At 41.5% G+C, this 26,262-nt stretch overlaps 2 protein-coding genes across 3 annotated transcripts; both read right to left on the reverse strand.

The window, feature by feature from the left end:
* Positions 1–1,961: 1,961 nt before the first annotated feature.
* Positions 1,962–26,046, reverse strand: l(1)G0196 (inositol hexakisphosphate and diphosphoinositol-pentakisphosphate kinase). Of its 2 annotated transcripts, none has more exons than XM_064699987.1 (15): positions 25,814–26,046; positions 25,609–25,661; positions 19,299–19,731; positions 18,999–19,241; positions 17,614–18,112; positions 16,724–16,995; positions 16,495–16,663; positions 16,228–16,425; positions 14,539–15,559; positions 14,102–14,429; positions 7,102–8,694; positions 4,916–5,386; positions 3,952–4,033; positions 3,665–3,893; positions 1,962–3,015 (listed from the first exon to the last, which is right to left on the reverse strand). In XM_064699987.1, the coding sequence occupies exons 1-15, from the start codon at positions 26,043–26,045 to the stop codon at positions 2,092–2,094; spliced, it is 6,747 nt and encodes a 2,248-aa protein (XP_064556057.1). In that variant the 5' UTR covers position 26,046; the 3' UTR covers positions 1,962–2,091. The 2 variants fall into 2 exon arrangements, with proteins under 2 accessions (XP_064556057.1, XP_064556056.1); XM_064699986.1 differs by having other exon boundaries at positions 16,495–16,678.
* LOC135439972 (uncharacterized) lies at positions 21,665–22,477 on the reverse strand. The gene has a single exon (XM_064698888.1). It carries the CDS (start codon positions 22,211–22,213, stop codon positions 21,665–21,667), a length of 549 nt encoding a protein of 182 aa, XP_064554958.1. The 5' UTR covers positions 22,214–22,477.
* Positions 26,047–26,262: the final 216 nt, after the last annotated feature.

Consider the following 26,262-nt stretch of genomic DNA (forward strand, 5'->3'; position numbering starts at 1 on the left):
ACTGCGTCTCTCCCACTCTGCCGACTCCCACTGCCATTTGGGCTCTGGGCTGAGCGGTCGTTGACAGTGCTCCAATGCCTTGTTCCATCGTTTATCTCACTTTCACTCGGCCCCGCGATCAACATCTACAACAACAACATCATCATTATTTTTATTATTTTTATTACTGAGATCATAAGTTGAGTTGAGCTGAGCAATCTAATAAACATCATTTTTATTATTATCTTAAATTTATAAAGCTTTAGAAGTTGACTAAAGAGATTTAAATTGTTCTTCGATAACAAAACACAAACAAAAAACCTAAACCGGTTGAAATAGGTTGAGACACAAAATATGGTATGTAGAATGCTTGTAAAGTGTAGAAAAATCAAGGATTTTATTCTTTTAAGATAACTCCCCCTTTACCGCCACACTGGTAAAAAAACGTAGTTTTTGTAGTATACTCTTGGCCTTCGGTGCACACATTTGAATTGGAAAATAAAATTTCGAATTTAAATCTGAATGCAAGGAAGATAAAGCACACGCTTGCGTGTGTGTGTATGTGTGTGCATGTTTTTGTGCATGTGTATATAGGAGAAAGCTAGAATGTTTGTAGGAGCAGGCTAACTCTTAATCGGACACTCCCAATATGAGCACTTTTGCTTGTTTTAAACTGAAAACATTCATTCATAACATTCCTTTGTTTTGACAGAGCGCTTACGAATTCTTTCAACTTCTAAATTTGAACGTAATTGTTTGAAAAGCCAAGCTTCAAACCAAGCCCTGAGTTCAAAGATGTTCTGTAAACAGACCTTCACAAACCGATTACTCGCGGGACTCACAGACTCAACAGGCGTTTGAGAAGGTCTGGCACGATGGCCTTCTCTCCAAGATCAAAGCCCTATTCCCTGCGCCATATTTCAGCATCTTGAGCTCATTCCAGGCAGGACGCAACTTCAACGTGGCCGGTAAAGACCAAAGGTCGGCTAGCAAAGGCATTAAATCAGGTGTCCCACAAGGAAGCGTCCTCGGTCCGATGCTGTACAAGGGAAAAGCAGTGCAGCCTTCAGCCCCGCGAGACTGCTTGTGGCAACTTACGCGAATGACACTGCCTTCCTAGCTTCGCACAAATATCTGCAAGCTGCAACAAATGCAGTGCAGGACTGGCTGCTGCAGGTCGAAACTTGGACAGCTAACTGGAACGTCGCCATAAACTGTGCCAATTCCGCTTGCGTCACTTTCACGCTGCGCCCAGACAGTTGACAGGGGCTACGGTTCGATGGAGGAACCATTAAACACACCAGCTCATTCTGTTACTTGGGCGTCCACATGGACCGACGGCTCATATGGGTGCTCCACATTGCAGCACCGAGAGCAAAATGCTTGAGAAGGCTTCAAAGGCTCGACTAGCTACTAAAGCCCCAAAGCAAGCTGCATGTTTCCACGAAGGCACTGCTAGTCAAAACGATGGTAACGCCTATCTGAACATCTGCGATCCAAGTTTGGGGCACGGCTTCAGAACACCAGCTGTGTCGCAAAAGAGTGGTCCAAGCCAAGGCAGCACGCAAGGTTGCCAGCCTGCCATGGTACGTGACAACCGACGCCATCGAACGCGATCTCCGCCTCACAAAGGTCGGAGATTAGCGAAACTTCTATAGCAGCTGATACGCCGACAAGCTGCTGCAGCATCCGAACGCGGCCGCCTGGCTGACCCCATCAGTGAGAGGCGCCTCCGAAGGCTACACCCCGACGGCCTACCAACGAGGCGTATTACTTAAACATCTCAATCCCCATTATTGTAAATTGTAAGAAAATGCGCTTCTTTCCCGACGCAGAGTGTAAGCTCTGTTTGAAGAAAGACGAACCAAATATGCACATTATTTGTGAATGACCAGCCATTACGAGGGATAGGAGGAAGCATCTGGGAAAAGAGAGGGATAAATTGTTGCACAGAAGCTCAGTTGATTGATTTGATAGACAAGTTTTGGGACGCAGAAAATAGAATTTTTATTATTTAGATAACAGCAATGCAAGTGCAACAACAACAATTTTGATTACAACATAGACGTGACACGAACACAATTCGATTATGATAATAAGCCAAGTATGAATTCACTTGGGCTTCTGTAGCTCCGGCTCCGGCTCCGGCGAGCGCTCCTTGGGCTGTGCCACATCCATAGACGGCGCGAGTGCCGGAATTAGCAGAAACTCGTTACAGAGAAAATCAGCGTCCATGGACTGCGTCTTGTCCTGATAGCCGCACACTATTCCGCGCTTCGGTGGCTCTATGAATTTCTCCTTGACAATTAGTGCGCCCGGATGCGGCACCGAGGCAGTTGGTGATGATGTGCTGCAGCCAGCATCCAGGTCCAGCGAGCAGCATTCGGACAATGCATTGGGCAACCGATCAAAGTTGGCCGGGCCGGAGCTGCAGCCGGCTGCAGTGGTATGCTGTCGCTCCTTTTCGCGCGATCTCTCGCGGTGATGCTGCGGCGACCCATAGATGAGGGAGCCAGAGCCGGAGCCGGCACCGCTGCTCTTTAAATTAATGCAGCTCTGGGTGTGCGAAACACTTGCATAGTCATCCTTGGTGCTGACTAGTGGCACCCGCTTCAGTGTATTACTCTCAAATGGGAAATTCGAATTCGAAGTGGACTGCGTCAGATTCTCAAACTTACGCAGACGCGCGTCCTGGCGCAACTGTTGCGCCGCCGCCGGCAAATTGATGGACGCATGCAGCGCACTCGCCTCCGGACTGGTCCCGGCGCACTCAAACACACTGATATGCTTCTGCATGCGCGGCGAGATTGGATCGTGAGCGCGTCGCACGGCTGGACGTGCGTGCTCCGGCGACGCCTGTGTTACGTGCACCGGGAGCGCAAAGCAATACTTTGGATCTTCAGTGTCAACCTCCGGTGGTGCAATGGCATGTGTCGGACAACAGTAGCATGTTTCCAATATAGGTTCCGTGTCGGCAAGTAGCGAAGGTGTTGTCACTGCAGACGCAGTGCCATCCTCGTCGTCATCATCAAAGCCCTGCAAAGGAAGAGTACGGACAAGTAGAGATTAAATCATTTAAATTCTTTTTGATAGCCTGCAAAAAACCATAGGCATATTGGGCTTGTGAAAAAAATGCATGTAATGGGCAGAAGGAGGCTTCTCCGACACCAAAGAGTATATTTATTCTCGATCAGCACCAACATCCGAGTCGAACTAGCCATGTTCGTATGTCTGACTGTACGTTCGCATGTGACCTCAGAACCATTAGGCGGAGCTAGACTTGAAATTTTAAACTCTCGACTAGAGTGCCCTTACATTTAGGGTATAGAAAGAAGCTCAGTACAGGGAACCTCCCAGCCGGTCATTCTCGGTTAGATCAAATTTACTTGTTATTTAAACATTAAGAATGAAGCTATTTTTACACCCGTACAAATAGATTGAATTAATTAAAATGAATTTTAAAAACTAAAAAGTTAAGTACACTCCCGCATATTTAATGGGAACGTCAAAAAAGAAAAATAATAAATTCATACCCATTTTAGTGCTTTAAAATATCGGAATCTTATGCTCTTTAAAAGAATATAATGCGCTGAAATGAAATATATGATGGAATCGATAACATATCGATATCAGAGAAATGGAGAGTTTTGTAATTTGGTTGACTGGCTAGGTCCCGCTCACTCACATCGACGGAAAGCGTCATGGAGCCCTTGTTGACCACCATGCTGAGATCCAAGTCATCAACGCCAAGGCTGACTGGGGTTAGGCAGCAGCTGCTGGGCTCTGCTTCATCGCAGATCCTCAAATAGATGGGGCCGGTGCCGTCATCCCGTTGTACTTTGTCCTCGCTAATAGCCCCAAATTCGGGTAGTTCCTCCGGTTCATCCAGCAGAATGTCGACAGTGCTCAAAACACTGTAGAGATGTTCAAAAATTGAGATACCTGTGTATTGTAAAAAGAGAACACGCTCACCAATCCAGTTTCTGCTTATCATCCCCATGCTCTTGCTCTTCCTGGTCCTTTGATAGAATGTCCTGTGGCTTTTGCGGCCAAACTTGTTTGCCATTCGTTGGGGTTGTGTGCAAGTTGTTAGTTTTTTGTTCGCATTACAGATTGATAGTGTTAAGAAGTGAAAGGGAGTGTAAGAAAGAGCGAGCGAGAGAGGGGGAGCGCGCGCAGGAGTCAGAGACTCTCAATGCGTAGAAGTGCGTGCTGAAGCTTTTCAAAAGGCAAGCGATAAGAGAGACAGAGAGACAGAGCCAAAGAGGCGTGCGATAATGAAACGTGATACGTTATAGCAAAGAGAGCGCCGCCACGAGCGACTAGTGCATGCACGAGAGTGTATTTACTATGTTAAGGTGTATATGCTAAGGTTTATAATTCAATATTTATTTATTTATTTGCGTCTTAAGTGATCTAGTTACAATTATTTAAGCCCAGTTGAAAATATTCATTTTAAACTGATCAATTAAAAGATGTTAAATTGAAATCACTCCGCAATAATAAAATATATTTAAGATCTCTATGAACATTAACAGTGTTGGATAATGAAACACTCAAACCATAGTCAACAAACAATCAGGTGTTGGTTACTTCCACTGAAAATTAAAAAAATAAAATAAATATACATATATACAGAAAAAGAAAACAGAATAAAAAGAAACCATATTTATCGATTGATTTTATCGATAATGTCTTGATCAGTGTATGAATAATCGATGAAACTCAAAAACATTTTGACGCAGAGTAAGAAAAGATATATAATGAAAATATTGGTAACACTCGAAAATTATGCGAATAGGAAATTTTGAACAGAACATTTTAATCGAAATCTTTAGAGAATCCAATGAGCATGCTTAATTATCAGATGATTTTTGAACACAGACACTATCTCAGGTGCGCCAACCAATCCTTGACTTACGCTTAGAGAACTTACGCTGTTTTTGTGCCGTTAAAATGATTTTCATTGCCACATCGTTGGCATCCTCGTATTCCGATGACTGCACCTGCTCCTCGCTCCTTGCTGGCGAATTTGGGTGATGCGGTTCCACAGTCGAGTCGGAATCGCTGATGATTACAGGGCGATCGCATTTCTCGGCCAATGGAGCGGTCGTACCTCTGACCAATTTCTGTGTCGACAAGGCGCCATCCTTTTGATCTATCATCGAGGAGAAGGCGGCCATCGAATCCGATGGTATAGATACCGATACAGGCTGACCTACTCCAGTCGCCAATATCGATGCTGAGTTACTACCGACAGTTCCCTCATGGACGCGTGGCGGCGAACCAGTCGGCGTCTTAAAGATCTGTGCTAAGATCATATCCTGCAGAAAGCTGTCCAGCTTGCGCAGCGATAGCGCATTATGCAGTGTCTCCAGGGGTCGGATCGGCGGCACATCCCCAAAGCCTAAACGCAGGGCACATATGTAAACCGATTAAAATTGCTTAACACTCGCTTCAGCTATCAAACAATTAGTATTCGAAGAAGTGGATGGAATGGAAGTGAATATGGAAGCGGATTGTGCGTAAATACGAGAGCTACAGGATTATCACATGTGCCCCATATTTAATTACAATATTAATATGTGAGTATTAGTGGAATGTGTGCGTGTATGTGAATATACCACACAAAGGCTAGGAGGGTTCCTTAAACAAATTGTTTTTGTTTCGTGCAGTGTAGAAAACAAATCTGAGTTTGCGTTGTACGCAGCTACTTGATATTAGGTACTTTAAGGATATCAAAAACGTGTCATACGACCAACGAATAGTACATTAAATTCCTAACTAGAACTCCGAACTACTTCAGAATTCCCATATAATAGTTATATACTGAGTTTTTGTTTAGTACTTTCTATTTTTGGTTAATAAAATACAAGTGGTAAATACATTTATTATCTGTACTAAATGTGTAATTTATATAATTTTCCTTTTATGTTTTGTATTTTTTCTATTTTTTTATGGGATTTTTTCAACATAAGTTGGATTGCTTCTTAGGGCCATTTATTTACTTTCTTTTTCATCGTATCGAGTAATACTTTTCAACTAGAAAAAGGGAAAAATAAAAGTAAAAATGAGCAAAATATAATTGTTTATATCTCTAACAACAACATAACCTTATACCTCCTTTTGTCGTCTAAGACGGATGTTCCTTTGTTGATATCAGCGATATAGAAGTTGAAAATTATATTCATAAATAATCTGAGTATCTACCATACACATAAATGTAGCTGCCGTTTAAAAGGCAGCTACTAAGTAATGTTGCTGTGTCGAAAGCGTAACAAGAAATGCGCCTCTAATTCGCAAACAGTTCAAGTAAAGACTTGTTGAAAAGCTCTTAAAGGTGCTTGAAAAATAGTAAAAAGCATGCCTTTGTTATACCCTTGTAGATGGCACTATAATATTGTCACATCTCCGACACCATAGTATACATATCTACATATATACCTGATCTGTATCAACAGCTACATAGTTCTTTTTTTTTTGTTAAAGTATTTTTCGAGTATTTTCGTGTATAAAAAACTTATGATAGCCTCACTTTATTCCTATATCATATAACTATGGAAAACTTTAGTTCTTTGCATTTATTAGCTCTATGAAAACTATATGGTAAACTTTAATTCTTTGCTGTTATGAGCTTCATTATCTTCTTAACATATATGCAAAATCCAAATGATTTATCACTTCTGTAGTAACAATCTGTCTGCTTAAAATCACTTTCAGACCATACGTCTACAAGGGTATTTAATCTACGGCGTGCCGAAGATAGTCTTTTTTCTAGTTTTTAATATTTTTAAACTTGTAAAGTTTGGAACGGTTGTAGAACTACAGTACAACAACGGAATAGTTTTTAAGTATTTAAGTTCATTTTGTAACTGACATATATGTACTTCTATGTGTATATTTGCGCTTCCGATTGTAATCTGTGGACAGCTAGTTAAAGGTGGGGCTCGGTTCATGCATTATTTTTCTTAATGTAGTTTACATGTGTGTATAGTTGGTATAGTTACGTGTATTGGTGTGTGTGTGTGTGTGTGTATTTGTAGCAGGATTGGGGCTCCATGTGTTTGGTTGTGTATGTGTGTGTGTGTGTGTGTGTGTGTGAGGGTGGGTTAGTGTACTCACCGGATGATGATACCGGTATCATATCGCGTAGATTCGGGGCCGATGAGCTGCCGCTTATAACTGCCGTACTGAAAAGGCTATTCGCGCTGGTGGCCATCTTTTTGCTAAAACCACCGAAACCCAACATTTTCATATAGGACATCTGGCCGGCAATACTGTGTCTTTGGCGACGCGACGATGTGGACGAATTGGCCGATGATACCGAGGCCGATACCGAGACCGAAACGTTGCTATCTGTAGCGATGGTATTGGTACAACAAGACGGGGGCGTTGTGGTGATGTTGTTGTTGTTGTTGTGGTTGTTGTTGATATTGTTCATTGTGGTTGTGTGCGTAACGAATGTGATTGTGTTCGTGTTGGTGTTGGTGTGAGGTGGTGTTGGTTGTTGTGGTGCGTCAATTGAGAGGGGATCGATTGAATTCAATTGGTTAGTAATGGGTTGATTAGCAGACATTGTTGCTGTAGTATTAAACAAAGTTATTGTTGCTATTGTTGTTGCTGTTGTTGCTGTTGTTGTCGCTGTGGTTGCTTTTTTTGTTGTGCTTGGTGCTGCAGCGTCTGCTGCAGTTGTGTCAGTTTTAGTGGACCTGTTTGCTGTTGTGCTGCCTGTCACTGTCACTGTAGCTGTGCCAGTTATCAGCACGGTGGGTATATTGTACACCAGCTGCGCCTCTATGGGCGTCTGACTGGGCATGGTTGTGGGCGTAACATGCTCCGCAATGGGCGCAAAGCAGCTGACAAAGCTATTGCCAGCGGCGGCAGCCGTTGCAGCTGATGGCGCTGCCGCAAAACCAAACCGAAACGGATTCTCGGGCAGCACTGGCGCCGTGGCCGGAGCCGGCGGCAGCAATATGGACAGCTGGCCACACGAATGACTGTTGGCCTTGCGCTGGCCACGCTCCAGTTGCTGATGGCGCGACTCGTGCGTCTCCATGTCCATGCACAGGCGCAGCGTAGACGCTGTCAGTGTATTGGTGCAATGCTCGACCAGCGGAACGTCACTGGGACGCCGCTGCTCAAAGATGCCGCTTAAGAGCACCGCAGGCGCCGAACTCGATAATTGAAAATCGTCCTCAAAACTGCCAGGAGCTGCTGCTGCTGCACCAGCAGGACCCCCACCACCAGTGGGGCGACTGCTGCTGCTGCTGGCCGACGGCTCAATTGTGGCTAGCTGCATGAGACTCTTGGAATGAGCATGCGCTGCGGCCAATGGGAAGGAGTTGCTGCTGCTGCAATTGCAGCTTAATGGCCGCTCGTTTGTGGCCAGCGGCGATATTTGTGGCAAATGTATACCCTCGAATTCGGGCTCCTCGCCGCTAACCATGCGCCGCATGCTTAACAGAATGTGGCGCTTGTGCGTGCGACTGCAGCCGCCAGGATTCATGTTGGCGCACTGAGGTGTGCCCGGCGTCAATGAGAAGTCAATGTCCGATAGCGGCAATTCATTAGTTGACGAGTCGATCTTGAAGAAGGACAATCTGTCGGTGACGCGTATTTGTATGGCGGTGCGGTTGCTGCCACTGCTAGCCACGGCCACGCCCACGCCCACACCCACGCGTGCATTAGCGATCTCGTCGAAAGTAGCCGCCGGCGCTGTTTGCGATTAGTAGAGTCGGGGGGGACAGACGTATTGATGTGGTCATGATTGAAGGAAGTGTGCATGTATGGTCGTGTGTGTGTGTGTGTGTGCGTGTGCGTGTGCGTGTGTATGTATGCATGAATATAGTATGTACGTACGGGTGTTTGGTCGTAAAGTATACAAACAAAAAACTAATTAGCCGAAGAACGCATCAAAGTTGATATAGAAGAAGAAGAGGGGCACAGGTACATTCGGCATGCCGAAGACTAAACGCACCTGCAAGCACGTCTATGAAATTGGCAGTTCCGCAACTTAACTATTCAAAGGGTATCAATGCGAAACTATGTTTAATATTTAGTATATACATGAAAAAAGTCTTCAAGCTTTTGCCACATTTGGCTGATATTTGTTTATTATTAATTTTCATTTTTATTACTTTATTTTAAAGTTTTTCATTTTTATACCCTGGGCCCATTTTAGCCTCTTCGATCCTAATCAAGATAACGAACGAAGTCAATCTAGCCCTGTCCGTCTGGGTAAGCTCGTTGATCTCAGACATGAATTATGACAAAACAGGTTTTTTTTTTATCGATATCGCGTCCCATTTTCAAAAGATCGATGTAAATCGATTTTGATACTTCGTTTTTAAAGCATAATTCGAATCTTATAAGAGCTCTTGTCTGGTACTTTTTGGATGTCTCATTCTCTCAAAGTTTGCAAAAGAAAATCTCATTTTAAAGTAAGAGCCTTGGGATTCGGTAAACACATACATTTTATGCATGAACACACTTCCCTCGTTTTACAAAAGGTTTCATCCTAACTTTTTTGAGGAAGCTCTGCGCGCGGCTCAAGGTATTTCCTAGTCGGTCACACCCGACTAGAGCAATCAATCTTATGTTATTCTTCCATTAATGTGCGTTTTTTTCCTATTATTTTTTTGTCGTTATTCTTTTTATACCCTTGCAGAGGGTATTATAATTTTGTCGTGAAATGTGTAACGCATAGAAGGAGACATCTCCGACCCCATAAAGTATATATATTCTTGATCAGTATCAACAGCCGAGTTGATATAGCCATGTCCGTCTGTCCGTCTGTCCGTCTGTCTGTTTCTATGCGAACTAGTCTCTCAGTTTTAAAGCTATCTTTATGAAACTTTGCAGAATTCCCTCTTTCTGTTGCACGCAGCTCATATGTCAAAACCAGCTGGATCGGACCACTATATCATATAGCTGCCATAGGAACGATCGGTCGAAAAGTAGGTTCTTGTATGAAAAACATTTTTGTTTATAAAGTTATCTTGACTAAACTTTGTATTTATTAGTTTTACTACGCTCCCCATATATATGCAAAATCCTATTAAGATCGGGCAACTATATCATATAGCTGCCATAGGAACGATCGGTCGAAAATTAAGTTTTTGTATGGAACATTTTTATGTTTTTCAAGATATCTTGACCAAACTCGGTATTTATTAGTTTTACTAGGCTCCCCATATATATGCAAAATCCTATTAAGATCGGACCACTATATCATATAGCTGCCATAGGAAAGATCGGTCGAAAATTAAGTTTTTGTATAGAAAATTTGTATGTGTTTTTAAGATATCTTAACCAAACTCGGTATTTATTAGTTTTACTACGGTCCCCATATACATGCAAAATTCTATTAAGATCGGACAACTATATCATATAGCTGCCATAGGAACGATCAGTCGAAAATTATGCTGTTGTATGGAATTTTTTTGTTTTTCAAGATATCTTGACCAAACTCGGCATTTATTAGTTTTACTATGCTCCCTCCACTTATGCAAAATCTTATTCACATCGGGCAACTATTTCATATAGCTGCCATAGGAACGATCGGTCGAAAATTAAGTTGTTGTATGGAAACCTGTTTTGTTGTTCAAGATATCTTAACCATACTCTGCATTAACTATTTTCCCTGTGCTTCTTAGATACGGGCAAAGCACTATGAGCATTTTGAAAAGGTTGGGTCTGCAAGGGTATTAAATCTTCGGTGTGCCGAAGATAGCACTTCTTTCTCGTTCTAATTGATTTATCATTTTTCTCATATTTAAATATGAGCATAGTAATTTTCATTTTTTCATTATTTTTTTAATTTATATTTTCGAATATTGATTTGTTAATTTTTCCAATGACAAATATTAATTTAGTAATTCTTTATAATTTCATAGTTTTTGTATTCATATTTTTCAACTTTTTTCATCTATTACTTATAAAACGTTAACAAAAATTTAAAAAAATAAAAAAAACAGCTGGGCTAAAATCGACCGATCGTATAAATCTCTGATCGTCTAAGGCCACTTGACAGTCAACATGTCAGTTAATTTCATCTTAAATTTTTTTAACGAAAACATGCGCTGAAGTATTTGTAAGCTTTTGTTCAACAATTTGCATAAACGATATGATATGGGAGAGTCGAGTTCCCAAGTTCCAAGTAAGGCTAGGTTAAAATAACCTATAACACGTTTTTTTCTGATTGATTGACCGTAAAGGCTGGGAAGTAGATTTTTTTTAGTTACCATTTGCGATGTTTGTTAAATTGGCGGAAAACGGTTGCATGGAAATCGAGTTTTAGCTGATTTCCAGAGATCATTCAAAAAATTCACGCTTTTCGCAAAATTCCCCCTCCTATGTGAAAAATAGGAGTCAAAGGTTTTATGGGCGAAAGTTACATTTTGAATCGACTTCAAAAATATTATTTTTATTATTATTATTAATGTTAAACTGTCAGAAATTTCTAAGATTTAAAAAGCTGACGGAAGAATACAATAATAATCATATCAGATCAGAAATTGATAACTAAGAAACCTAAATAGTCCAGACAATTGTGTAAAACTTTATTACTAATTATATTGTAGAGAAAAATTGTTTAATTGGTTTGAGAATGGAATTTTTTCGAAAGCAACCCATAGAGAAATCGATATTTGTAATTTATGAAAATTGTTGGTCTTCAAGCTAAAAATCTGATTTGACAGAACAGACGTAAATTTCTGGTACTTTTTATGGGGACCCTTAAATGCAGGGAAGATTGGTATAAGTAAGCCATTAATCTTATTGCTTTGCAGGCGCCTTTTAAAGTTTTGGATGCAGGCAGAACGTCGACGGCGTAGAGCAACAGCAGGCGGCGATTGGTCAGAATGAGTCCGGTTAGTTGTGAGTTAGAGTCGGGTTAGGCTTTGGAGGCACAAGTAATCGTTAGTCTGGTTGGGTATTTGCGCGCACAACAAACAAAGAAACAAACAAACAAACAAACAAACAAACGAACAAACAAACAAAGAACAACAACAACAACAATAACAGGGAGGAGCAACAACAAACATATTACATTCATAGTTAAGAATGTTACAAGTCAATGGAACCAACACAAAATACTCTCAACTAACAATTTTTTTTTTTCAATTCGGCGGATCGAATCATGCATTAAACATATATAGATAGACAGAGACAGACCGATTGATAGATAGGTAGATAGAGAGAGAGAGAGAGAGAGAGAGAGAGAGAGAGAGAGAGAGAGAGAGCGACAGAGGTGCAGACGCAACAAAACAGTCACAGACCAGACACATACAGATATATACAGATAGAGATAGAGATAGAGAGAGAGAGAAGAGGGCATTGACAGAGTGAGAGAGAGAGTGCGCAACACTCACAATGCATGTAAGCCAACAATTGGGCGCCAGCAAGGCTCTCACGTCCACTTTTAATAATGGGCGTGGCAGCACTCCCTGACGCTCAACCGTTTAGCTCATGGGCATCGCTAGCTATTAGGAACAGTATTTGGATCTTGGGGCTTTTGTTTGGATGGTTGCTAAGAGTGAATGTTGCTCAAATCAGTTTGGCTGCATTGCCAAGTACACGGGATTCCGCGGCCAGATGCCTATCGATTTTCATTGATTTCCCCCAAACTCCGTCTCAGAGCTATCTCCCGCTTCCGAGTCGATTCGGAAGCGGGAGAGAGCTCAACTAGGATCAGGAGTGACACAAACACAGTAGCCGGCAATTGTGGTTTCATGTGGGTGCTGGTAAAGTGTGTGTTTCGTATTTTTCTTCTTCTTTTTTTTACATTTGAAATCTGATTAAACATATTTTTTCTCGTGTGGAAAGAATGAAAATCAAAAATGTTGGGCTCAGTTTCGGGTAAACTGTTTTCTTTTTGTGATGCTTGAAAAACGATGATAAAAATGTAAAAAACATTGAAATCATATTGCTTGAAATTCGGGAGCATCATCAATCGTAATAATAAAAACCAAAAACAAAAATCATACAATTAAAAACAAAAGAAAAGGAAATTATAATTCAAAATATTTAAAAGTAATTATGGGCGCATCCAGAAGAGAATTCTAATCCATTATTATTACTGATATTTACTGCTGAATATGTTTCGACTCTTTCTTCTAATAACAATCGCAAAACAGGTGGGCGATTTATTGAATATGTATGTGAAAGGCGTGGCAACAATCTATATACAAATATATATAAATCAAGTGTGTTGTAATTTTAATTTAAGTTAAAATGCGAAAATAGTTTTTTCTAATATACTAACACAAATAAGCGACTTTTATGCAATTGCAACATATGCCGATGGCATGCTTGAAATTATTAAGATTACACGGGCAATGCCGGGTATTTTCTTCATTTAACATTATTATTACACAGTTAAAGGAGATCAACAGCAATTCGGCACACCACAAGCAACAATTGTGTAGTCTCTAGTTTCAGTGTCGTGAAAAATAAATACTTGTTTATGGACAGACGGACAGATATGGCCGCTTTTCGCTTTGGCTACAGGGTATTAAGGCATAATATTCAGCAGTGATGCAAATTGCATGAGGTACTGTGTCTGAGGGCTATCATCGATTAGTATTTTCTATTCTGAATGCGACCAATTCCTGCTAGGAATGTGGTTTTGGGTTTGTTGGTTTTTGGTGGGGTTTGGGTATTTTGTGGTTTTCGGCATCGTGTTACGGGCTTTTCGAGAGTTAGAAAAAACGGGAGTTTGTAAAACGCGCACACAATTGGCATGCAGAGCAACAAATAAGAATAACCAACATGTATTTTTGTTGGTTAGAATAACCAACTGAGCAGAGATAACGTAGACAAATAGCCGGAGGTTAGTTGATATAGCCAATTGTTTTTGGTCAGTGTGTTAAGAAAGCCAATTGAAAATTAAAAAAAAAAAAGAGTTTAAACAAAGAAAAAAAAATATGAAGATAATTATAATAATAATAATAACGACAAAAGTATCAACGAATATTGAAATCAAATCAACAATAAAGTTTGAAATTGAAATGGAAAGTAAAGCCGGCCAATGAGACCCAGTGGCAACTGGGCAAGGGGTCAGCGGCCAGGCAGCAATTATTGTTGGTTGCATTGGAGACAGGCGCACCGCCCACATACATACCCGCCTCCTTGCCGCGATTGGCCGACGGCGATCCACGCTGCTCAAAGCTGCGCGAGCGCGGCTCACAGTCTGGACTCACGGCTCGTATATCGGGACTAATGGGTCGTAGTTGTTGCTGCTGCTGCTGGTGCTGCTGATGGCTCTGATGCAGCTGCTGTTGGTGCTGCGAAGCGAGCTCCTCGTTGAGCCGCTTGGCCAGATCCATGGCCTCGTGACCGCTGACCGTGTGATGGGCTCCAATTGGAATTGGTTTCGACTTGGCCTGCTTGGAGCGCAGATCCAGGCGATTAAAGCCAAATGAATTGTTAGATGAATTCCGTAGTGGGCACTAGATAGAGAGAGAGAGAGAGAGACAGACGAGAGGGGGAGAAAAAGAGAGAGAGAGAGATTTTATTTAAATCACGCACTTCCATGCGGCATATACAGTAGTTTCGTACGCTACGCTTCTTGCCCTGCTGTTCATCGCCTGAAATGGTATCGTTCTCCTCCTCGATGCGTGAGGGATTTGACTCCTCGTTAGATTGCAAGCTCACGCTGCAGGAGTTATCGCCGTGCGAATGCGGACGAAAACCGGGACCAGGTGGCAAATTCTTTTGTACGCAGCAATTGACGCCGGGACTGAAATGGAGCTCGACATGGAAACGCTCCTCGGAGGTGGGATCCTTGGTCGGATCTTCATACAGCATTATGACGATCTGGGACATGTAGTTTAGCTCCGATACCATCGAAATATAGTCCATGGCGCGACGCCACTGCTCGTCCGTGACAACATTCAGCAATCCGCCGTAACGCAGCACCGTCAGCAGCGAATGCACATGCGACTCGCTGGTGAAGTAGAGGCGAGTGCGCACATGACGCTGCGGACTGGCCACGCCGTGACTGTAGTGAGGATTCAGTCGATTCATAAACTCATCCTCGATCTCGTCAATGTTGCGCTGCAAATCGCCCTTGATTTTGCGAAGCAGCGGTGAGCAAATTCCCTGGCCAATGGCCAGTTTCTCCTGCGGTGTCAGTCCGTATTCCTGTGGTATGACTATATCGGCCAGATTCTTTGCATAGATATAAAGCTCCTCGGCCTGATCGTACTGCAGCGTATGCTGATTGTGCTGCAAATCGTATTTGATGCAATCGTAAATGTCTGGAATTTTTGATATATCAAACAGTTTCGATTTGGTGCTAAAGTCCTTTTCGATTTTCTCCCAGCGACAGCGCATTAGATCCCATGTCTCGCCGTGATAGAGTATCGCGTCCTTTGTCTTTGGATCGTCCTTCTTGATGCTGATTATGTGCAGCAGTTCGCGTATTAGCAAATGCACATGATGACAACAGTCCACCGGATTCTTAACAAAGTCCAAAGCTTGTGTTATCGATTTGCTGTTGCACGGATTGATCAGTTCGCGATCTTCCTGTGTAAACTCTCGATCATTTTGCATCAGCTCGTGCAGTCGACCCTTGGCGCTGTGTGGAGCACAAATTGTAGATTTTGATTAAAAATAAATAAACACAAGCTAAATTTTAAGTCTACTGATTAAGAATATTTCACTTTTGGACACCGCTGCCTGTTCTCCCCTTAGCTAGGGCCTGATGTGTTTGTATAGTACTGGTTTGATTACTAAATATTTTATAAAACCGGAGTTATTCGAGAATGTGTTTTCCATGGAGTGGGACAGAGATGATGATGAACCATAAACGCTGCAATAAGTGCGCAGTTATATATATTTGTATATCTGTATATTTATAAATTGAATTCAGCTTATCTTCTGGTCGTATTCTCGCCTAAGTTTCTCACTTCAATTTTGTAATCATATGTCATATAATTACATTTATGGATAAATATTTTCTATTAAGTTATCTGGGACATGTTCAAACTATATACCAAAAGTCAGTATCTGTTTTAATCGATTTTCACATTGGTTAATAAGCCGACGACAGATTTTAATCGAATCCTCGCGTCCACTTTAAATTTATCCAACAGCTTATCAAAAAACATCTATAAATTGCCTATTTATGCTAGATCTGCTCTCGTATTGGAAGTAAATAATTATTCAAAGCATCGTTCAAGCAATCGTCCAATAAATAAAATAGCAATTGCGACATCTGTTCGGATCATTTGCATAGATACTTACAGATTCTGGTACTTGCTTGAATCGCAATCGTTGTCCAGCAGCCCGTTCGTATTGGCGCTCTTAACCATTTGCACCAGAATGGGTGTCAGCTCGCCCTCGAGGGCCAGTAGACCCTTGGCAAAGGCAGCGGCGGTCATTTGAACGCGTCCTTCGTCCGAGGCATAAATCTTGAGGTCATGTCGGAAGGTTGAGTGCAAACTAAATCAATTTTATTCAAATGAAAGAACATTTAGCGGAAATTGTAGGTACGTAAACGCAAGTACTTACCGCAATAGACCCAAACCCTGTGTGCCCGAATAGTCCGAGCGTCCCTGGCCGCCCGGGTACATGCAGCGGAAAATGCGACCCAGCTCCTCGGCCTGGATGCGACCCGCTGGTGTTAGTTCACCGCCCCATTTGAGGATCAGGACCAGCGAGGGTTCGGCGGGCGTTTCGGCTGAAATGGTTAGGACTTAGCTTGTGGTTAGATTAGTTAACAAAAATGACGAGTACCTACCATCATCAGAGCTGGAACCACGTGGTCGACCCCTGGGTTGGTATTTCATCTGCACCTTGCGATTGATGCCCGAGAAATGGCCATACATTTCGAGCACATTCTTCAACTGCTCCAGCTTGCTCTCCTTCTCCTCAATCTCGGCATGAGCCTTGGTGTGTATCTCGCTGAGCAAAAATCGTGCTATATCCAGTATCTCCTGCAGTTGCTTTGGTCGTTTTAGCTTCACATGCCCTAGTTTGTAGCCATCATATTTCTCAAAGATCTCGAAAAATCTGAAGAATTGAACAGGAAAATTTAGATTCATTTTTGAAATCCTACAAAACTACCTTAAGAACACCTCGTGCATTATTTTAAGGTTACGAATCTAACTTAGATAAGCAAATCGAAAGGCTGTGAGCTTTAAGTCCGATTAATAAATTGTTAAAATAAAATAAAAGATGCTTTAAGCTTTTGAGACTCACGAAGATTTTTCCTTTTATAAAGCTCTTTTTAAAATCAAATGCAATTTTTTTTAACGGGCTATTTAAAAACAAAATACGATCGTTTAGTTCGAAGATTCAAACAAGATAAATATTATTATTAAAATATAAATTCAGCTTCATGCTCCTAATTACTCAAAAAGCTGCTGAAAATAAGTGCATGCAGCTTAAAGCGATGTGAGCTTTAAGTTACCCGCATGGCATACATTAATGAACACAACTAAGTGGCTTAAAACTTTCGTGAGCTTTTAATCCCGTCTTAAAACCGAACCCTCAAGAATTTAGTTGCAGCTTAAGATTTAGCGAGCTTTTAAAACTATAATTGGCAATCATTATAAAAGAGTTTTTTTTTCGCAATAGCTTAATAACTCATGTCAATAGTGATCCAATGACATCATGAATGTAACTCACTTTGGATGTCGAACCTCGACCTTCATTTTCTGTTTGGGCGTCCGATCGCCATGCCGGATGACAGCGACCACGCAGCGCAGCTCCATCATCTTGCCAAAGGTGGTGGGCACAATGGGCGGATCGTCCAATTGGAATGGCACCGACCAGGGTATGTGCAGGGTCGGTGTCAATTCGCGCAGTATCATGTTGCCCAGTATTTTGGCGCAATCATCGTAGTATTTATTCGAGTTCTTCACAAAACTAAATCCATTGACATCGCAAACGTAGCTTTTGCCATTGGCGCGCAACAGATCAAAGCCGCAGACGGTCTGCTTGAAGGCCAGGCACACCTTGCGTGAGATAAGCTTCTCCGAGTGATTGAGTATGACCGGATAGCGTATCTCCTTGCCCTCGCTATCGCGCTCCACTTTGCCATCGAGCGCCGGGCTCTTGCGCGCCTCCGCATGGGCATAGTCCGGGCCCACGGTATACACCTTGACGTCGGTACCTGAAAAGTACACTAAGTTGTAAAGGTAATGCTGGATTCAGTGCGTTCGACTGGCGGCCACTTTTTCTTGGGGAGTTCGGCAATGAGAGCAGCGAGCAGCGAGCAACGATCGGCGAACGAGCGAACGAGCGAGCGAGACGCAAGACAGATGGCAATGACAATATGCTTTTCTTTTCGTTATCAATACTCGTTCACAAAGTTAAGAAGGGTATATTGGTACTGTGCAAAGTCCGTCTGTCCGAATAAACACAATTTCTTGGTCGCTATTGAAGAAACCTGGAATATGAACTCGTGTACACCTAAAGTGTTCAGATTAAACGGATAAACCTTCTGGGGTAAGATATACATATATCCTACGACAGTTTAGACGCTAGTGACCAAATTTTCATTAAAGACTACAGATGAGCTTTTTCAAAGGTTAACAAACTATTTTGGCAAATCGCAATGTCGACATCTCTCAACAAATTTGTCGGGTTACTTGTTTTAAGCTGTTGTGAACGAGTATTACGCAGTCGGCTGCACCCGACTGCAGTATTCTTACTTGTTTTCTTTCATTTTTTTTTTCATCTGTTTTTGTGTGTGGGTGGGCGTTGTGATAGTGGTGTGGGGGGCGTGGCGTAGCGTGACGAGCATGGTAGCGCTGACTAACTTATTTAATTCGTGACTGTTTAAACGGTTCTAAATCTATTAAATATATCTATATATATATACATATATATGTATATATATATATATATTATAAATAAAATTTATACAAATATATATATATACATATATATGCTAGTTAGGATAATGCAAATGTTTATCCCGTCCAGCATTAGTTAGAGCGTGCTAGAGCAGCACCTACTTCAGTAGGTGCATTGCAGGGGAAGGGAGCATAGAGAGCAAGTTAGCATACCATCGGTGGGCATAAAGTCCTCGTAGATGAAGGAGCCTGTTTTGCGTACCCGCGACTCCGGCGAGTAAACGCTGCTACGGCTACCGATTTTTCGAAATAAACGCTGGCTGCCACCGCCAGCGGATGTTGGATAGTAGATGTAGATGTTGTGATCCTCGGCCGAGACGGGTTTCTCAACAAACGGCTTGTTGAACGTAATACCATTGACCTCCACGTGATCCTCCGACTCAATTAGCTCATGATCTGTAAATTGAAAGGGTTTAAAACACAAGGCTTTAGAGCTGCGACTGTCGAACTTACGTTTCGGATCGGGCGAATCGCGATCGAGCACAGCATAGCGCGGTATCTCGATGCCCTCCTTCTCCAGTATGGCATAGACACGTCGTCTGTCCTGTATGTCGTACTGCATGTGCAAGTTGTTGAGCACAAACGGATTGCGCAGCTGAGCGTACTCAATGGCCTTTTCTAGGGGAAAGCCCTTCGAGTGAAAGGAGACTAGGCAATCGCATATGGGCCAATTTTGTACGGGCTCGCGCAATATAACATTCTCCTCAAAGGTCACCAGCTTGATGAACTCGAACTCGCCCAGGCGTGTCAGTATCTCCTTCATGGGCTTCGACTGTGTCTTCTTGGCCATGGCACAGATGCCAACAACGACTTGTTTGCTGTTGCTGGACGAGGTGCTAGTATCGGAGTCCATGCCGTCATTGCTGTCACCGAAATCCGTATCGCCCTTCAAAATATAAATGATAGTCTTTTCGTTAGATGTTGCTTTTGCTGCTGGCAAGTGGTTTATGCTGCGAAAACGGACGCCCGGAATCATAACAATAACAATAGAAATTGAAAATTTTCAACAATTTTGTTAAAGAGCTTGTTAGTTCTCTTTGTTTTTTTTTTTTTAGTTTGAATTTTTGCTGTTTCAGATCCCAAGCATATACATACATATGTATATTTATCATATTTCATATACTGATGATATGATGTGATGGTAGTTATGTTCGAAGATAGTTGACCCTCTCATAATGTGATCCCTATCAAGAGAACAATATGTTCAACTTAATGAATATCAAATTTCACTCTGTGTAACTCATGCAAACATATATTCTACGTACTGTGACAGCACGAAGAAGCAAACGGATCTGTAGAATCATTCTCTTCCTTCCTCCCAACACTCACTTTAAAAGGTGACAAAATCGCAGCTTAACAAATGAACAGGGCATAGTTTATATTATAACTGGACCAGTTAAATCTATGCCAGCTGTATAATATACTGAATTAACCCGTTTTGATCATATTAACGCTTAATTCTTAATAAATTAAATATCAGTGAATTATCTTCTCCATCTAAGATAATGATTATGTTTTCCTATCGCAGCTTTATCTTTAAAAGTTATCAAATCTTGTCAATGGTTGTCGACAATAAGTAGATGAAACAAACTTTAGACTTTAACTTCTTTAGAGTCCAATAACAGCTTAAGTCAGGCTACATGAACAACTTACAAAGTAATATAAATTCTTCACAGGACGAAATCTTAATTCCACTTTTGGCCACTGTAGCCCTAAGACTGCAGGAGACATATATGTTTCCTGATTGGCCCCACAACAAGTTTTAAGCCTCTAAGACAGATCAATATACCCTATTCATTTGTAAACGAGTCTATATACAATATTAGCCCGCTTGAGAGGGTGCGGCATAAAACCTTCCATTTGATTACCATGACAGGTTTTTAACGTAGTTTAAACGTAATAGCTGCTTGGAAAGACAACAGATTTGAGTGAAAAGTTAGTTTGAAATTTAGGTCTTGAAATGGAAATCATAAATCAAAACGTTTACAAAATGTGTATAGTGAAACAATTGGGTCGAATCGTCGACACACTGTCGATGATTAAATATCCTTGTATGTATATTCATGCAAAAGCTTTATTTGCGACCGATTATTCGTAAAGGAGCCAAATAATATAAGATTCCGATATGTTAGCGGAAGGGTGAAGCTTGTGTAATTGCTGAGTTTTGTCATCTAGACATTAAATACTCTGAAATGTCTTTCTTACAAAACTTCTTGTTTTGTCATGATTTGTCAGCTATATTGCTAGTTTCGTGGCGATAGCTTCAAAGCTGAGGGACTAGTTTGCACAGAAACAGACAGACTGGCGCGGCAATTCATACAGACCAAAAAAATATTCTTAATGTTTTAAAACTTGAATTAAGTACAAGTTTTACTTATTTTATACCTTTTCTTCTACTTGATCCAAGAACTGTCAGATTTATTCCCAAACTAACTAGTTAATTAGTAAGATAAATATCGAAAATAAAGTACAAACTATACTAAAATCCATAACTTAACTTGATTTAAGTTCTAAACCTTGAGAAATGTTTATTAAGAAAACGAGTTTGAAAATTCTGGCCCGTCATTTTGTTCTCTTTCCACATATAATTTGTGAGCTCGGAGACGTGAGAAAACTAGAATAGCCTCTGCAAGAGTATAATGATAATGGGCACTAACATTTGTTTATCCCTCAACTTGGCGCTGAAAGCAGCTCAAACTCAATTGCTTTGGCCCATTTGACGTTTCAATTAGCGGCGGTTGGCTGGCTTTTTGCTGTTGTCACAACTGATTAACGTGCTTAAATTTAGGCCCGGCCAAGACGCGAGACCCAGATAAGGGCTATGCCCGATGAGCGGCACCTACGTTTAGGCACTCGTCGCAGTAGCAGAAATCGTCGCTATCATCGTCGTTGCCGCTGGCATTGGAGCAGTTGTAGTAGTCCAAGTAGTCGCCAACATTGAATGGCCCGTATTCGCCATCGTCCTCCTCCCCGTGCCCCTGCAGCAGCAGTTGCGGCTGCTGCAGCGGCAGCTGCAGCTGTTGTTGGTGCAGCGGCAGCTGTAGCTGTTGCTGGTGCAGCGGCAGCTGTAGCTGTTGCTGGTGCACCGGGGCGCCGGCGCTTTTGGCGCGTCGCTGCCGCGGACGATTGCGTTTGCGTCTGCGGCCCGGGTGCATGTCCAGGCTACGTCTGCGCTCCCTAGTGGCCAGCGCCTGTGCCTCCACATGGTCTGCATCTGCATCCAGCTTCAGGTCTGTGGCAAGCGTAACGCTGGCAGTAGCAGCGGCAGCAGCAGCGGCAGCCGCTGCTTCCAGTTTCTTTTTGTGGCGCTGATGACGCGAACGCAGCTTTTTGAGGCGCCACCAATCCTTGAACCAGGTCCACTCCATTCAACTTTTCACCAAATACCAAAGCCCTAATAATTTATTACACCCGCTCTTGTTGCTCTTGTTATTGTTCTTGTTTTACAACGGCGTATTTGTTATTGTTTTTAATAGCACATGCATAAATTTCAACAAAATTCCCGCGTCGTGTGAGAGTTTGTATTTTTGTATAATATTTTTTTTTTATTTATCTGAGTAGCAACTCGCGTCGTTCACCGCAACCAACTGGCCAGTGGGCCACGGCACAACTGCGACTGCGACTGCGACTGCGAATGTGAATATGCCTAACGGCTATCAGCTACACTCCGTTCCGGACTAGGGTGGGGCACATTGTAGCGCCACGTGTCACGAGTTAATCGTCGAATAAAACTGCCCGTATAATGTGCGTGCACGTTGAACTTTAAAGCCATAATACATTACATGGCACGTACTTAACCAATTGAAGTATTCGAACGAAAAATATATAAAATATACGGATATTCGCATTTATGAGATATTTGCATGTTATAGATATATTTGATTTATTTAGACGTATTTTCCACAATTTCATTGTGAATGCGTGATCAACACGCATTCCTGACTGCAAAAATTTGCCAGCTGCCTGGCTACTCTCTTGTACGAATTTGACATGCGCTCTGAACTAAATAATTTTTTGTAATTTGAAACTTTTGAGTTTCTCACATTCATTTATCTAGTTTCTAACTTGCATATGTTGTTAGGCACTTTATCTTCATTTCAAAATTTGACATCAACATTATATTTTTAGACGTGTTTTCATCAAGTTTATTGTGAATATCTCAACACCTTTGTCTCTAGTGTTAAAAAAAAAAACGCATTCCTGTTTTTCAATTTTCTTTTTCACCTGACTGCAAAAATTGGCCAGGCAGCTGCTACTCTCTTGTAAGAATTTGTCATGCAGTCAAAAGTTGTTAAATTTTTGTAGCTTTTCAGTTTCTCACATTCATTTGCCTAAATACTACATTACATGTGTTGCCAGGCACTAATCTTCATTTTAAAATTTGACGGGAACATCGAAATGCATAGATATGCACAAACTATGCTGTTTTGTAATCAAGCAGAGCTCATTTTTTAAAATTTTAATAAATGACATTTATGCCTTCATAATATGCCCTCATGACAATAACTGCCATGAAGTTAGCAATGAGCTTGGGGTGAGCGGACGTTAATTTGACTTTTTAATCAGCTGCTATTTTGTTTTGCATTGGTATTTTGGTTGGTATTTGCCAAAATGGCGTTGTAACATGCCGAGAAATTAAATCACGCTATCATCTCTAGTCCAGAGCGAGTCGGATCGAAACGTAGCGCCAGCGTCGATCGGTTAAGCTTTTGAGCAATGGTTGAGCGTACGGCAATCGTTTGGATTTACTCAGCTCCGTGTTGATCATGATAATTGGCCTCTCCGCCACACACAAAGCCAAAGACGGCAGCGCTTTCTTCATATTGTTCTTTCATTTGTTGTTGTTGTTGTTGTTTTTGTTCTTATTGCTCTCTTTGTGTGCAATTATTTTCATACGTTATCTTTGTTGACAGCGACGACAACGAGAACAACGACAACAACGACGGCAACTTTTTAAATACAACTTAAGTACTGGAAACATACACGTCCGGTTAGAGAGAGAGAGAGAGAGAGAGAGAGAGAGAGCGGGGACTACAATACTACAAGAATACAATATAGCCCACTTACGTAGCGCTCGATCGCTTATAAGAGATATACGGTAATTAGCAAGCTCAAGGTGTGCGCCACTATTCAAGGGCCAGAGCTACCCGGCCTCTGACGTATGCGCGGCACTAAGGTTAAGGCATTTATATCGACTGTACAGTGCTGACCCGATAGAGTGAACGTGTTGGGCTTAAGCAGTCACAGAAAATTAAATTGATTTTATGTTATTAATATCATTTGGAGTATAGGTAATAGGAATGTCAGCTTTGGACTTCGGCTCAGACAACACTACACTGAATAAATTATTTACTCTTTTTCGCATTTGTCATAAAATTAATTTCGAAATTTATATTTTAATTTTATTTTACTTTTTTTATCTTTTTTTACTTTTTTGCAATTTTCGAAAATTTAGAAAAACATTTTTGTTGAGTGTTAATCCACAGAAATAAAGTCAAAACCTATTTGTACCCATTTTACACACAATATTAGGTTTTTAATTTCACTTTACTTTATTTTTATCATGAGTTTGAATAATGTCCTAAGTGATTGCCGATATTAAAATAAGTGGGAATCTATAATTGCTTTTTAATGTTTTGTTTTAATAATTCATAATGATTTTTTATTCCATTTACAACACTGGAAATGTATCCCACATCCCTTACCTGATTCGTCATTTTTCAGATCTATCAATTTCAAGTGCTCAGCATTAAGTATTTTTGTTGAGTAGATTATTGAAGAGCTCGACAAAACTCAATATTTCCCTAAGCTTCAGAAATTTTGAAAATCACAGTCTCAGATTTACAGTTTAAGATTCACTAACCCAAAGATTCACTAGCCAAAAAAAAGGTTCTGCACTGCAAACAGGGTATTGCGCAGTTCATTTGAATTGACTAGCTGCGGAATTTAAATATCGTTTAATAAATAAATTCATTAGAGCTTAGGCATGGAAATATCTTTGAAGTGCTGTTACAAAATCTCATTATTTATCAATTAGAGATTTCAAAATTAGCATAAAAAACTTAAAGTCTTCATTCAAATTGTTTGCTGTGGCCTAATTTGGGGTTAAGAGTGCTATATAAATAGTCCTTCCCAATGCTTCACTGTATTATTTTATTAAAATATCCTTTGGCTAATTTATCTCATTATTTAATTAGAACAATGAAAAAGAACAATTGTAAAAAAAAATTCGAACAAAATTAATATTCGTGCGCCACTTAAAAGTATGCAACGTTCTTTGACGCGAAACAATGGCGAGTTGTTGCGTCGTGACGTCACAAGTCGCAAAAGGACACGCAAAAAAGATATTTATTAAAGCAACCGCGCGCGCTTACCGCAAAAACCGAAATGAACTGCGGTACGAAGGTGCCACAAATGGGACGACAATTTGGCAATTTAAAGAGTGCAAATTGTCGGCGGAAATTGGGCCAAGCCGAAAGCCAAATGGGCGTAAACAAATGTAAAACAAATAAAATGCGATAATAACGCGACAAAAAGGTGCACATGGAGAGTACCAACAAATTAATTAGTCTTGCCGCGAAATGAGCAAACAAATGCAAAAGCAATTAACATGAAAATTAATATGGGCAAAATACGCAAAACAGTTAAGATAAAAACAAACGCAGGCAGACCAAGCAACTTAAACTCAAAAAGCTCGATCTGAAATCAAACAAAACATAAAGCAAATCACATATAAACAGGCTAAATAGTAATAAATGTTCACCGCATAAGAGAATGATGAAGAGCGCGGCTCCAGTGCGTCATTAACAGTTGTTTCTAATGTTGAATTGAAAAAGAAAGGAAGAGAGAGAGAGAGAGAGAGGGGGAGAGAGTGAGGATGGGCTTGAGTGCACAGCTGACAAACACAGACAACAGACTAACTAACACACGCGCACAAACACGCGTGCATGCACGCGCATGAGACGCACCACCAAAATTTGGCGTTGAGCTGACATGCGTCAGCAATCGCCTCACGTGGACATTGCAGTCGGAGCTGTCAGGCACAGCCCCACTAGGCGCGGGTGATGCGGCCCCAGCAGCTGCTGATGACGATGATCCTGGCATCATGTGCCTGCGCCTGCGGCGACTCCAGCCGCGACCCGTGCTATCTGCGTAAGCACCACCGCTGTTTCCCGCGAATTTGTCAAAGCTGTTGCCCATTCTGCGTATATTTTCTAACGTATTCATATGTGTGTGGGTGTAGGTGTGGGTGTCTGGGTGTGCGTGGGTGTGCGTGGGTGTGCGTGGGTGTGTGAAGTGTGTGCGTAGGTACTATTCCGGTAATTTTGTCAAGCAAGCCACAGGACCCGTCAAGTGCATAAAATCCAAATTCCTGGCAATTTGTTAGTGCGTAATATAAGCGACTGGCGAGAACATG

The sequence above is a fragment of the Drosophila montana genome, unplaced genomic scaffold (genome assembly GCF_035044405.1).
Source record: "Drosophila montana isolate Dmon_TW-CO22-7 unplaced genomic scaffold, ASM3504440v1 contig_1624_1, whole genome shotgun sequence".
In the NCBI taxonomy this organism is placed as follows: Eukaryota; Metazoa; Arthropoda; class Insecta; order Diptera; family Drosophilidae; genus Drosophila; species Drosophila montana.